General features: G+C 39.5%; 1 protein-coding gene across 2 annotated transcripts in view; it reads left to right on the top strand.

The window, feature by feature from the left end:
- The first annotated feature begins 3826 nt into the window (after positions 1-3826).
- ctdp1 (CTD (carboxy-terminal domain, RNA polymerase II, polypeptide A) phosphatase, subunit 1) overlaps positions 3827-15808 on the top strand; it is a 110792-nt gene continuing 98810 nt past the window's right edge. For both annotated transcript variants that reach the window (XM_034131124.1, XM_034131123.1), the window contains exons 1-6: positions 3827-4273; positions 6468-6551; positions 8329-8422; positions 9460-9588; positions 10369-10519; positions 13361-13451. In XM_034131124.1, the coding sequence (XP_033987015.1) occupies positions 4002-4273; positions 6468-6551; positions 8329-8422; positions 9460-9588; positions 10369-10519; positions 13361-13451 (821 nt within the window). In that variant the 5' untranslated portion in view covers positions 3827-4001. The remainder of the gene's footprint in view (positions 4274-6467; positions 6552-8328; positions 8423-9459; positions 9589-10368; positions 10520-13360; positions 13452-15808) is intronic.

Here is a 15808-nt window from a genome sequence, read left to right as displayed (position 1 = left end):
TAAAACATGCATAGTTGAACAACATTTAGCAGATTATATACATATTCAAACAAAAATTATATTAAATAACACAAATGTATATTTAATGTAACACACTTAATGTAAATAATATCCTGCTTTACATTGTGTCTGAAGCCCTTCAATAGTGTTTTATTGTCAGAGTTTATAGATTTGTTATCCTCACGGTCTACATAAACAACAAATCCTAAACGTATACATATCCCTGATTTCTTATGAATCAATTGCAGTAGAAATGTTTTTTTAAATCCTCTGAATTGTAGTAAAGTAGAAGTATAAAATAGCAGTCCTCGAGTAAAGTCAAAGTGCCTCTACATTGATTAAGTATTGTATTTAAATTCATTTACTCAGTCAGTTATTATCGTGAACGAATCCCTGTAAAACCTTCCATGACGGACTACCGGAGTTTTCAGATATCTATCTTGTTGCTGCACTGCACTCTTTGTGACGTCATGAAACGTCACTGATCATACCAATGCCCTTGTCCTATAACGGCATACTTGATATGCATGTCTCCTCCTCCTCCTCCTCCTCCTCCTCCTCCTCCTCCTCCTCCTCCTCCTCCTCCTCCTCCTCCTCCTCCTCCTCCAACTTAAATCTTAAAAGTTAATTATTGCTAAATGAGCTATTAGTGTGTACTTGAGTAAAAGTAGAAGTACTCAGATCTTGTACTTGAGTAAAAGTAGAAGTACTCAGATCTTGTACTTGAGTAAAAGTAGAAGTACTCAGATCTTGTACTTGAGTATACAGTAAGTAAAAGTACTCAGATATTGTACTTGTAGTAAAAGTAGAAGTACCAGAGTGTAGGAATACTCTGTTTCAGTAAAAGTCCTGCATTCAAAATGTTACTCAAGTAAAAGTAGAAAAGTATTCTCATCAAAATATAGTGAAAGTAGCGACAGTAAAAGTAGAAGTACTCAGATCTTGTTCTTGAGTAAAAGTAGAAGTACTCAGATCTTGTACTTTAGTAAAAGTAGAAGTACTCAGATCTTGTACTTTAGTAAAAGTAGAAGTACTCAGATCTTGTTCTTGAGTAAAAGTAGAAGTACTCAGATCTTGTACTTTAGTAAAAGTAAAAGTACTCAGATCTTGTACTTTAGTAAAAGTAGAAGTACTCAGATCTTGTACTTGAGTAAAAGTAGAAGTACCAGAGAGTAGGAATACTCTGTTTCAGTAAAAGTCCTGCATTCAAAATGTTACTCAAGTAAAAGTAGAAAAGTATTATCATCAAAATATAGTGAAAGTAGCGACAGTAAAATAAGTTATTGTGCAGATTGATCCATTTCAGAATAATATATATGATATGTTTTATAATGATTGATCATTAAAGTGTTCTCAAAGCTGGTAAAGGTGCAGCTAGTTTGAATGAGTTTGTATACTGCAGGGTAGCTTGTGAATTTACTCCAGGTGGAACTAAAGTCTGATTTAAGAGTATAAAATTGTACTTAAATACAGTTCTTAAGTTATATAAACTTATAGAATTAATGCACTTACGCAAACAAGCTTGCTACGATGCTAAATGAGCTATTAGTGTGTATAAGTTACACCATCTTACATCATGTAGTCTCTGTAGGCTCCAGGGTCCTCATGTCAACCCTAATGGAAAGTTGCAAAACAAGACATCAAAACAAGTTAAGGGCTAAACAAAGGTTGGGTGGATCCTGGCATCATGATCAGATGTCTTTTTAATTTCTGTTTTTAATAAATTACCATTCATTTCAAATGTTTTTTTTGTGCGTAATACGTCGCATCATGTGCGTTTCTGTCAGAGTGAAGTAACTGCATTTAACTACAGTGAAACCGGAAGTCAGGATTGGCCTTCAAAATAAAATGTGTATATTTGCTCACAAAAAACACCAGACTGTAACTAACCAACAGGTTTTAATAAACTATATGGCCAGAGGTGAGAAGTAACTAAGTACATTTAATCAAGCACTGTACTTAAGTACAATGTTGAGGTACTTTGAGTATTTCCATGTTATGCTACTTTGTACTTCTACTCCACTACAGTTCAGAGGTATATCGTGTACTTTTCAAGGTTCAAGGTTCTTTATTGTCAATCTGACATAGCTACAGAGTAATTATGTAGTTGAAAATCTTATGTCACAGGCTTCTCCAACAATGCAACATAATAACATAATAACAATAAGAGCAAGAGCAATACAAAAATAATAATAGTTATAAAATAAAGTGATGATGTGGAATAGTGCAGTACGAGTCTATATACAAGTTATTGGAATGATATATATATATATATATTAGGTATTAGATACATAATACTGAGTAGCAGATGAATGTTTGAAGTTGTTTCAACAGTTCAATTTTTTAACAGTCTCACTGGAAGCAACTGTCTCCGAATCTTCTTGTCCTTGCCAGGATGCAGCGGTAACGTCTGCCAGACGGCAGCAGACAGAACAGTTTGTGGCTGGGGTGATGGGGGTCTTTTATAATCCTGAGGGCTTTCTTCCTGAGCCGCTGGGAGTAAAGGTCCTCCATGGATGGCAGCTCCGTCCTGGTGATGTGCTGTGCAGTTTTCACCACCCTCTGTAAAGCCTTACGATCGAGGTCGGTGCAGCTGCCGTACCAGGCCGTCATGCTGCCAGTCAGGATACTCTCTATGGTGCACCTGTAGAAGGTCAGGATACTCTCTATGGTGCACCTGTAGAAGGTCAGGATGCTCTCTATCGTGCACCTGTAGAAGTTGCAGAGTATCCTGGAATCCATGTTGAACCTCCTCAGCCTGCGAAGGAAGAAGAGCCGCTGTCGAGCTTTCTTTTAATTAATTGGGATTAATAAAGTACATCTTATCTTATTTTATATAAATACATGTCATGTTTCAGTCTATTTCTTTACAGATCAATAAGGCAAAAATATCTGAAGGCTGTTTTTCCCAGTTTAAGCCAGTCCTGAGATCGGTGTTAAAAGTATAATATCTGAGGACAGGACTGACTTTAAATAAGGTGTTTTTGACAGTGAGGGATTCAGAGATGGTAAAAGTACACACATCCTTTACTCAAGAAGAAGTACAGATACTCGTGTTTAAAAATACTCTGGTAAAAGTAGAAGTACTGACTAAACTTCTTTACTCAAGTAGAAGTACAGATACTCGTGTTTAAAAATACTCTGGTAAAAGTAGAAGTACTGACTAAACTTCTTTACTCAAGTAAAAGTAAAGAGGCTTTGAAATGTACTTCATTAAAAAGTACCCATAACTAGCAGCTGTTTTAAAGAGTACCTGACCTCCCTTTATATTAATAGAACAATAATGTCATTGTTAGCTAATGAATGTTTCCATGCTGAACAACGGCAACATGACAACGTTTTCATTGGTCCCTCTTCTTTAGAGAAGACCAGGAAATGATGGATACACGGATCGTGTTCAAATCAATAGGCACGCAATGACTCTAAATAATAATGATCACGCCACCAAACACACATTCAAACTAAAGGAACCAGCCTGTTTGGGAAATGTGAGAAGTAGAAAGTACAGGTATTTGTGTTCAACATGTAAGAAGTAGAAAGTACAGGTATTTGTGTTCAACATGTAAGAAGTAGAAAGTACAGGTATTTGTGTTCAAAATGTAAGAAGTCAAAGTAAAAAGTAGTGGATACCAGAACAATGTACTTAAGTACAGTAACAACGTATTTGTACTCCACTACTTCCCACCTCTGGAGGGATTACACTACTTGGCGCTGTTTTTTTGCAGGCATTTTATTTTGAAAAGTGTTTCCATGTGGCTGTCTTTATTCCACCGGAAGTAGCAGTGACCCGTGTCGCTGCAGTGTTGCGCTTTCCTGTTTACGGGCGGGAAGAGCGAACTGACTGGAAGCTAGTACTGTGTTTAAAATCGGCCGCACATTTTCTCTTAAATTCTCCTCTTCATGCTGGTGCTTTTGCAGGATTTAATGGTGCATTGCGAGGACTTCTTCTAGCGGACCTTTGCAGAGAAAACGACAGGATTTGCTCACTCTTTTTGGACCAGATGGAGGATCCTCCTGCAGATTCAGACCAGGGCCCCGTGGTGCAGGTGGCTGAGATCCGCTGGCCGCTTACAGCTCTCCCTCTTCGGCTACTGGAGTGGAAAGTGAAGCCTGGAACTCTTGTGAATGTGGACTCTGTGTTAGCTCTGTGTGCTCCTATAAGCCAGGATAAAGGCGCAGAAACAGCCAGGCTACCCGAGAAAAAGGTGAAAGCAGACCGAGCTGGAGTAGTGAAGGAGCTGTGCTGTCAACTGGGACAAGTCATTCCTCCAGGGTGAGTGTGTGTGCTGGGGTTTTAGTGCAACAAATTACAAATAGAGAGAGTTTACACCGAACTGAGCACAGTCAAATGTAATTAAATTTGACAAATACTATGTTCAAAGTGGAGAGCTGTGCAGGTTTAATAGGTCAGAATCTGTTGTATTACCAAGTAGGTTTACACATACAAGGTTTGCTTTGATATTAATAATAATAGTATTATTTAGCATCTTTCAAAACATAGTTACAACATGCTTAAATACCCAGAGAGCAAGTGGATTTAAAAAACATCTAAATATAAGAACACAAAGTAAAACACAAATATATGCAATAAGAATACTTAAAAAATGGTGCGTTCAAAGACACAAATTAAAGATAAGGCAAGGAATTTGCTTTGGTATAAATGATAATAATAATAATAATAAGCGTTATTTATTTATATAGCACCTTAAAAAACATAGTTACAAAGTGCTTACATTCACAGAGAGCAAGTGGATTAATAAACAGCCATTTACACATGAGAACACAGAGTAAAACACACCGAAAAAAATACAAATACGTAGCAAATAATATAAAAATAGTACTATTATAAAAGGTATTTGAACAAGACTATTGTAGACATTTAAATATAAAGATAATATTTACACAACATTGTGTGAGAAACTGAGCACAGTCAAATATATTAAAATATGACATATTCAAAGTGGAGAACTGTGCAGGTTTAAAAATAGGTCACGTGGAGCAGAAATGCGCAACACGTGCAGGATTTACAATATTAAAATCAACCAGATATTTGTTTACATGATGTGTATTAATGACAATGAGATGGATAATAGTCATTTTCAGTGGGGCCTTGTTAATGAAGCCGGTAGCAGAAGCTAGCTGTTTGCTAACCTGCTCCATATGTTTGTAAAGACTACAGGAAACATGTCAGGTGTAGTTTAGTTAGCATTTTGCCTGCTAATCACTTCTCTCGCAGTGTAACGTAGGCTAGCTACATGCTAACACTGCTCATAAGTGCTCATAAGTAACAGTTAGCTTGTTTGCTAGCTGCACTCGAATCAACACAACAGCTCGTAGTTGTGTCAAGTCACTCAACGTAAACAAGCGCTTTTTGCCAATACTTTCAAAATAAAAGCGTGTTCTTTTAGAAAGTTTGTTTTCTGACATTATCAGCCGTTAAAATCATAGTGGGAAATAATAAACAGAATTGTAGCAACCATTACACGAATTATCTATTCTCTGTTTAGCATATTTAGAATCACAGTAACCGACAACATATGTTCACGCTTTTACTTTGAAGGTGTACTAACCGCATTTGCTCGTAGTTGTGTGAAGTCAGTCAAAACAAACAAGCGCTTACGACCAACACCTTCAAAATAAAAGTCTGTTATTCATGAAAGTTGGTTTTCCGACATTATCTGCATTTAAAGTTATAGTGTAGTGTAGATTAAAATAAATTGTATACTGAATTTGAGCAAACATTTCATGAACTATTATTTCTCTGTTTGGTATATTTGAAATCACAATAACAGACAAACAATGTTTACGCTTTTATTTTGAAGGCGTAATCACGCATTGTGTTATTTTGTTACGGTGACGCAGTGAAATGTGTAAAAGCTGTAGTTGGACATGTACTATTCCACTGTCCCACTGAAATAATGAATGCTTGTACGCCTATTATAACAGGAAATACATTTTTGAGAAGATGTATACCCCACATTTATAATCATCCCCTAATATTTAAAGGTTCAACTGCCCTTAGCGTAATAAAAAAACGAACAAAAGGATGTCAAAACTTTTTTTTAAAACTACCAAAGAACAGATGAAAAAGAGATGCATTTGTCTACAGCGGCTTAACGGGAATATTTGCTCAAAGAAAGTAGCAAAACTATTAAACTGAGTAATTCAAAACCAAGGTAAACTGTGTGTCTTAATTACAAAAAGGGCAAATGTACGACAAGCTTTTTATTTCTGTAAATACATATACATTTATTTGACTTGACTTACAACTCTCCCTATGTTAAACCCAGTCGTTCAAAGCAAACGTTAACAAATAGTTAAAGCTTCATATTTAATCTGAGGTAAAAGTGCTTAAACATGTAACATCTCATAAACATTTAATGTGAATCCTGCTTAAAGAATGGAGCTATACACTATTACAGGTTGACCGAAAAGTCAGGATTTAACATGTTTTCTCTTTTTTCCAGGGGTGTCATCATCAGAATAGAAGAATGCAGCCATCCCATAGTAATGAAGGGTCTATGTGCCGAATGTGGCCAGGACCTGACTCAGTAAGACATGCAAACACACTCACACTTTAATACAACTAAACAGAAACATCAATCAATCAATCAATGTTTATTTATATAGCCCAATATCATAAATGTTACATTTGTCTCAGTAGACTTCACAGTTTGTACAGAATATCAGTATGACAATAAGGCACCCTCTGTCCTTAGACCCTCACATCGTACAAGGAAAAACTTCCAGAGAAAACCCAAAGTTTAAAGGGGAACATGGGAGAAACCTCAGGGAGAGCAACAGAGGAGGGATCCCTCTCCCAGGACGGACAGGCGTGCAATAGATGCCGTGTGTAAATCAAAGAGATAATACATTTTACAGTATAGGTAGACCAAATGTTTGGAAATGCATGTGTCTATAATAAGAAGATGAATCCACGAGGATGTCAACAATCCTGTGGGAGCCATCAGGGAAGTAGTATGATGAGAGTCAGGCAGGACCACAGAGACAGGTTCAGCCACGACTCGAAGTCCAGGGTTCAAATCTAGAACTCAGGATAGAGGATCCAGGACTCAGGACCACAGCAACAGGATTAGCCACGACTCAGGATCCAGGACTCAGGATCCACGACTCAGGATCCTGGCGTAGATAGACACCAAAAAGACATTTGGGGGAAGCTGGGTTATTAGGAACATGAGAGTACACAAGTACAGACAGAGAGAAGGAAGAAGTAAGGTGTCCCCCGACAGTCTAAGCCTATAGCAGCAAAACTAACGTGTCTACGTACATGCACTCCCTTAGGATAGGTTGAGGGAAAGGGGTCGCAAGTAAGAAGTAAGAAACAAGAAACAGAGGTGGAGAGGCACAACGTGTCTACGTACATGCACTCCCTTAGGATAGGGTGAGGGAAAAGAGTAGGAATTAAGATATATGCGCCACATCTATACCATGAGCGCATTGCTCCTAAAAAGTTTTTTGGCACTGACACCAATCAACAAGAAACATGTGTGTTTTAATGTTCCTGTTTATTGTTCGTATGAGAAGCTCACTCTGCTTTGAGCTGATTACTAAACATCCCGGCAGTTTTACATCTGAGTATTTGTGCTGGATTATTATTTGATGCCATCAGGTGGCACCAGAGATCACACGGAGAGCTGAGCATCACTCGGGTCATAAATCAAGTCCTCACCTGGTGTCAAAACGTGCACCATTTATTGCAGATATTATTGGATTTAAAGAAACATAGTACCATTTAAAAAGACAAGGACACCTTCTGTCATCTCAGATAGAATGAGGAGATTCTTCTAGATACAAAGTGTGTTTTGAGAAGAAGGCATCAAACAGCAGGGAATCATTTTGTATACGATACGATAAAACTTTAATGGTCAGATCAAGTCTGAAATGCTCCTTGCATCACAGCAGCTCCATGTGTAACATCAACATAGACAGATATCAAGACACAAACATTTAACATAACGGCACAATCAGTGAGAGAAAAGCTGCTCAAAGAGCCTTCAGCGTGCATTTGATCTGGATTCAGCTCTGTGTTTACTGTGAGGATCGACTGGAGCACAAAGGATGCTTCAGTCTGACTTTATTGAATCTCGGGACCCTGTGTCTAATTGGAGACATGCCATTTAAAAACATGTTTATATGTTAAAAGAAGAAAAAATCAGTCTGAAGTAGCTTATAATAACTGCCAAATCAGTTGCTCACTGTAGTGATTTTCTCCCCTAATTGCTGCTAAATTGCTATTTTTCTCACTCATCAAGCACCCAAGAGATGCACATCATGCATAACTCCCACTCTTTCTCCTTTCCTTCTCAGGCTGCAGAGCACAAATGGGAAGCAGCACATTCCCATCTCCACGGCAACCGTGTCCATGGTGCACAGCGTCCCTGAGCTGATGGTCAGCTCCGAGGTGAGTCATGTGATGGAGACGGCGACGTAGTGTGTGTGTGTGTGTGTGTGTGTGTGTGTGTGTGTGTGTGTGTGTGTGTGTGTGTGTGTGTGTGGTGTGTTGTGTGTGTGTGTGTGTGTGTGTGTGTGTGTGTGTGTGTGTGTGTGTGTGTGTGTGTGTGTGTGTGTGTGTGTGTGTGTGTGTGTGTGTGTGTGTGTGTGTGTGTGTGTGTGTGTGTGTGTGTGTGTGTGTGTGTGTGTGTGTGTGTGTGTGTGTGTGTGTGTGTGTGTGTGTGTGTGTGTGTGTGTGTGTGTGTGTGTGTGTGTGTGTGTGTGTGTGTGTGTGTGTGTGTGTGTGTGTGTGTGTGTGTGTGTGATAAATTTGATGATACCATTTATTTATGTATTTTCTTTAACTTATACTGTATGTAAAAACATGAGTTTGTATCTGAGTGAAGTGCAGCTGTTAACTCGGTAAGGAAAAAGTATTTATAAAAAAATCTGTACAATGTCGTGTCAAATGATCATATAATCATTTAAAACGTATATTCTGGTTGCCTTTTATACTTTTAAATTGTATTTGTAGTCTTGTATGTGTTTAACAGAGACATATCTGGAGGGCAAAAGGAAGGGTAGAAGGTGGATTTGCAAATGGTTAAGGACGAGGGGGGTTTATGGTTTAATGATGGAGATGTTTAGATAATGCCTAAGGGATGGACCAGTTGGCTTTTCTACTATATAGTGAAATGTAAGCTGTGCTCTGGGTGCAGAACTTGAAGTTGCTCTGTTCCTACATTTGAGATTGATTTCACTTGTTTATTGACTTTCTTTATTACTTTATTAAATATAACAAAAGACCAACTTTGTCCATGAATCATTTATCAGTTTCTCTTAAGAAGTTCCTCCACATACAGCAAACATGGAAAAAGCACGAGTTTGTTTCTGAGTGAAGTGCATCTGTGATACACGAAATGCACATGAAAAAGCACCGAGGTCATTTAAAAAGTGGTGGTTGCTCCTGTTCTCCCACTGATTCTCTGCCTCCCCCCCCCCCCACAGCAAGCAGAGCAGCTGGGCAGAGAGGACCAGCAGAGGCTCCACAGGAACAGGAAGCTGGTCCTGATGGTGGACCTGGACCAGACTTTGATCCACACCACGGAGCAGCACTGCCAGCGCATGTCCAACAAGGTAATATCTGTGTGATGGAAACTTCTGAAGCATTGGAGACGAAACTCAGAGAGACACGGTCAGGAACTTTGATGGCAAACACTGATGGTTTATTTGGAGCTTCTGCCGGAGAATTCTCCATAATGATAATGTCTACTTCTACTTGCAACATTCTCTTGCACTATTTTATTTCTATTCTGTTATTTCCTTCAATATTCTATTGGTTTATTTGTTCTATGTCCTATATATATATATTCATGTTGCACTGTTGAAGCAGCCTAGGACCAGAGGTCGCGTTAACCGAATATTTTCCGTCTATGACGTTTTTTTTTTAACAGTGACGGAAAAATCTGAAAGCAGTCCGTAATTTTGACAGATTAGAACAAACTCCGAACAGCGCCAAAGTTTCCCCGCAGCGAGGCTCCCGTGTTATGCCGTGTTATGCATGCCTGCCCAAAAGGAAATGATACCGTTTCCAAACCTAACTTTGTCGAACAAATCATTGAAATGTCTGTGAGTTTTGGCTTTACGCTGCGTGCGCTCCCGCGAGGTGCAGTGGGCATGCATAACACGGCGCAGTTCACGAGCGTGCGCTCTCTCTCTCCCCCCACCCCCCACCCCCCCCCCCTCGTCAGAGTTGTGTAAAGGCCGACGGGTAATACTGGATTTTGACGGAAATGTTTCGATCCGACGGGCAGCGAAAAAGTCTAGCGCAACCCCTGCCTAGGACTTCAGTTTTTCATTGCCATATCTTCACTGTGCAAATGACAATAAAGCCTTTAATCTTGAATCTTCCTTCAGGGCATCCTCCACTTCCAGCTGGGCAGAGGAGAGCCGATGCTCCACACTCGACTTCGCCCGCACTGCAAGGCTTTCCTGGAGAAAATCGCCAAACTCTACGAGTTACACGTCTTTACGTTCGGGAGCCGCCTGTACGCACACACCATCGCTGGTAATTCACTCATTCCTCTTACACTTTACACAGAGGTGGGAAGTAGTGGAGTACAAATACTTTGTTCCTGTACTTAAGTACATGTTTCTGGTATCAGTACTTTACTCCACTACTTATTTTTCTGACAACTTCTTACTTTCTACTTCTTACATGTTGAACACAAATACCTGTACTTTCTACTTCTTACATGTTGAACACAAATACCTGTACTTTCTACTTCTTACATGTTGAACCCAAATACCTGTACTTTCTACTTCTCACATTTCCCAAACAGGCTGGTTCCTTTAGTTTGAATGTGTGTTTGGTGGCGTGATCATTATTATTTAGAGTCATTGCGTGCCTATTGATTTGAACACGATCCGTGTATCCATCATTTCCTGGTCTTCTCTAAAGAAGAGGGACCAATGAAAACGTTGTCATGTTGCCGTTGTTCAGCATGGAAACATTCATTAGCTAACAATGACATTATTGTTCTATTAATATAAAGGGAGGTCAGGTACTCTTTAAAACAGCTGCTAGTTATGGGTACTTTTTACTGAAGTACATTTCAAAGCCCTCTTTACTTTTACTTGAGTAAAGAAGTTTAGTCAGTACTTCTACTTTTACCAGAGTATTTTTAAACACGAGTATCTGTACTTCTACTTGAGGAAAGGATGTGTGTACTTTTGCCACCTCTGGAATCCACATAGTTTCATTGACAGCATTCTTCAACTTGTACTGCACATGTGTGTCCATAAGAGGGAGGTGTCTGCCTATATTTGTGTTTCAGCTCAGGTTATGCTGGCTATGTGTCATTTAAAAGCAGCAGGGTGCCACATTATAAAATGCATGTGAAGCCAATTAAAGTTTTGAATTAATTACCTTCCAAATCCCCAGCCTAGTTTTAGTAGCATTTGGTTGGTTGGTGAGAGGATATATATATATATATTTAACCTTCTAGATATATTGAGATTGAATTAGATAAATACTATTTCTACCACCTGCTTGTACCTTGGCCATTAAATCCATACAAAATATAGAACTTCAAGAGTTTAACCCATTTGACAATAATGCACAATGGTTTGTCTTATTTGAAGCAAATACATCTGCATTTGTCTTGTTGTTCTGAGTTTGTATATTTATGGTTTATTGCACTAAACCCGCTTTCGACTACAGATTAGATATACTATATTGATGCCAATTTGCGATTTCTTTGTCACAGCAGCATGTAAACGAGGCATTGCAAATCTTATAATAATATTTAAAGAGTAAACAATTTAAACATGTATATACACAATAAGTTAGACTACACTACAATAGAATAACCTGCTAGTAAAGAAACTATATGTAATGGAAATATACAACTTAATGTAGTTTGCACACTTTTCAACAGGCTGGATTATATTGAAGCGTAGGTAGTTTATGTTGTCTTATTGGTATTCAGGGTGTGTCTTTCATCACGCTGTATTTAATAGAAGCAGCCTCACTGTTCGGCCTCCATATGATGAAAGTGTAATGCCTTCTGAATTGGATTTTACCACCAGGAAGGTCAGCACGTTTCAGATCAGAGCTTCAGATGTTTACAGTTTCTGTTTTGGTTAAAGGAGAGACACTACAGGGAAGGTCTCTATCCCCAGCCAAGGTTTAATCCATGTGTGTGTCTTAGGCTGCAGCCACACGAGAACGGTAACGGTCGTATCCGCTACAGTTCTCTATCATATAGACGGTTCGGCCACACGAGGCCGACAGGGAAACGCAGATAACGATAACGGGTCCCAAGGTGGGTAGATCTGCGGACGAAATGCTCTGGGGGGCCAAACGGCTCCGTGTGTACGCCCTATACGATCAATAGCAATAGCCCCGCCTCTCCCCACCTCTCCTGCTCACCCCCGTGTCACCCGCGTCATTGCTGATGTGTTTCGCCAACAACAACAACAGTTTTCCGAGTGTTTCGAGCCAGGTCTCGGTATCTCACAGGACAGTGCACCCAGCAGGTGCCTCCAGCAGACCCCGCCGCACGGCAGAGTTTCCGTTAGCCGAAATCTAAAATTCTCCGGTCAAAATGTCGCTTATTGTTTAGGTCTCCTTTGACACGCAGTCATATCATTAGCTAGAACTAGCTAGATCTGATCGATATGGACATAAACGCGAGTGAAGTCTAATCGGACAGGAGAGAGAGATCAGAGATCAGCTGCTGCTGACGGAGAAAAAGAGCCCTGCCTCTCCCCACCTAAATCCACCGCGGAGAATAATCAGAAGGGCAACCATGGCAACCATGCATGCTCGGGAAGTCTTCTTCGCTGCTTTTGGTGTATTTTGTGGCAGAAGTACAGCGCCACTTACAGGCCCGGCATATGTACTACAGCGTCTCCAGCGGGTCGAGCGGTCTCGTGTGGACGGACACGTTTCTGGTGCCTGTTGCGTGTGGACGGAAGACTTTTTTTGATAACGATTTTGGTTCGTTTGCGTTACCGTTCTCGTGTGGCTCCAGCCTTAGAGTTAGTTGTTAGTGAGAGCCTGAGAGAGTTTGCAACGCTTGATTTAAGGAGTAAATACTGTGAGAAAAGGTGGAGGAAATGTCTGAACCCGAAGCCGTTTCAGGGTGTTCTTTACTGCACCTCCATGGAAACAGCATAATCATGGCTAGAAGAAGCAAACCAGAATAATGTCTTATTTAAAGAGAGAATATTTGTATTGATGTGCCGTAGAAAAGATGTGGAAATAAAACAGCATATTTGGTTGCCATATGCTTCTTTGAAATAAAGTGAAATACCTTCTGCGACCTTGCAGAGGAAGTTTCAAATATGCATAGTTTTTTTTATTATTCACATCCATCTTTAATCTTCCTTTTTTCTCTTTTAGGTTTTCTGGATCCTGAAAAGAAGCTTTTCTCTCATCGGATTCTTTCCAGAGACGAATGCATCGACCCGTTCTCCAAGACGGGGAATCTAAGGTGGGAGTTGTCTCCTAAATAATGGAATTTGAAGAAATCAGTTGATTTTTTTTCTGTGTGTTTTTACCATGTTTTGTTCTGAAGCATACAGACACCCTTTGTACGTCTCATCTGACTTCCTTGCAAGGTCATGATGGTGGATTTGAACAAATTATTTCTTCTGGAAGTGTTTTTCTCGAAGGACAATCTGTCTATGTTGTCAGTTAAAGAGGCTTTTTGAGGCTTTCCCTTTCCTGTAGTGTGTGATATAGATTTGTGTGCATGTAAATGGTCTGCAAAGGCAAACATGTCCTTCCAGAGGGAGTTTCAGACAGAGGGCAAAGGCAGTATGAGAAAAATAAAGAGCTTTTTGAACATTAAAGCATGGAGACATGAAGTAGAGACACTAAATAGTAGGGGTGTAACGGTTCACAGAATTCACGGTTCTGTACGTACCTCGGTTTGGGGGTCACGGTTCTGTACGGGTTCGGTACAACAAGAAAAAGCAAAAAAAAAAGTCCCAAATGCATAATTCCAGGTTGGTTGTTAATTATTTTTGAACAGTAGTGCGAGTTTCAGTTTAAAAATAAGGAACTTTAACATTTTGAAAACAAACCACAAACAGTACCACACACACGTATTATCTATAATGGCTGACGTCAAACAAAAAGGTTTCATCAAGCTGTAAAACTAAAAAGAATGTCTTGAAAATATTACATAATAAATGATAAGAAAGTGTTTCCAGGGTGCATAGCAATTTAAATATATATGCCAAAAGCTTCCGTTATTTATTTTGGTCTCTCTGCTTTCATGTCTATTGGCTTCTTAAAAACAGCGGGGATAAGCTGTTTTATACACCTGCACATCAGCAGGAGAGGACTCTTTAAAGTAGAGACACGACATACTGATATACACCTGAACATCAGCAGGAGAGGACTCTTTAAAGTAGAGACACTACATACTGATATACACCTGAACATCAGCAGGAGAGGACTCTTTAAAGTAGAGACACTACATACTGATATACACCTGAACATCAGCAGGAGAGGACTCTTTAAAGTAGAGACACTACATACTGATATACACCTGAACATCAGCAGGAGAGGACTCTTTAAAGTAGAGACACTACATACTGATATACACCTGAACATCAGCAGGAGAGGACTCTTTAAAGTAGAGACACTACATACTGATATACACCTGAACATCAGCAGGAGAGGACTCTTTAAAGTAGAGACACTACATACTGATATACACCTGAACATCAGCAGGAGAGGACTCTTTAAAGTAGAGACACTACATACTGATATACACCTGAACATCAGCAGGAGAGGACTCTTTAAAGTAGAGACACTACATACTGATATACACCTGAACATCAGCAGGAGAGGACTCTTTAAAGTAGAGACACTACATACTGATATACACCTGAACATCAGCAGGAGAGGACTCTTTAAAGTAGAGACACTACATACTGATATACACCTGAACATCAGCAGGAGAGGACTCTTTAAAGTAGAGACACTACATACTGATATACACCTGAACATCAGCAGCAGAGGACTCTTTAAAGTAGAGACACTACATACTGATATACACCTGAACATCAGCAGGGGAGGACTCTTTAAAGTAGAGACACTACATACTGATATACACCTGAACATCAGCAGGACTCTTTAAAGTAGAGACACTACATACTGATATACACCTGAACATCAGCAGGAGAGGACTCTTTAAAGTAGAGACACTACATACTGATATACACCTGAACATCAGCAGGAGAGGACTCTTTAAAGTAGAGACACTACATACTGATATACACCTGAACATCAGCAGGAGAGGACTCTTTAAAGTGGACACACTACATACTGATATACACCTGAACATCAGCAGGAGAGGACTCTTTAAAGTAGAGACACTACATACTGATATACACCTGAACATCAGCAGCAGAGGACTCTTTAAAGTAGAGACACTACATACTGATATACACCTGAACATCAGCAGGAGAGGACTCTTTAAAGTAGAGACACTACATACTGATATACACCTGAACATCAGCAGGACTCTTTAAAGTAGAGACACTACATACTGATATACACCTGAACATCAGCAGGAGAGGACTCTTTAAAGTAGAGACACTACATACTGATATACACCTGAACATCAGCAGGAGAGGACTCTTTAAAGTAGAGACACTACATACTGATATACACCTGAACATCAGCAGGAGAGGACTCTTTAAAGTAGAGACACTACATACTGATATACACCTGCACATCAGCAGGAGAGGACTCTTTAAAGTAGAGACACTACATACTGATATACACCTGCACATCAGCAGGAGAGGACTCTTTAAAGTAGAGACACTACATACT

Source organism: Trematomus bernacchii, unplaced genomic scaffold, assembly GCF_902827165.1.
Source record: "Trematomus bernacchii unplaced genomic scaffold, fTreBer1.1, whole genome shotgun sequence".
NCBI classification, from domain to species: domain Eukaryota; kingdom Metazoa; phylum Chordata; class Actinopteri; order Perciformes; family Nototheniidae; genus Trematomus; species Trematomus bernacchii.
Note: the sequence above shows the minus strand (reverse complement) of the source record. Positions and strands in the feature narration are given on the sequence as shown.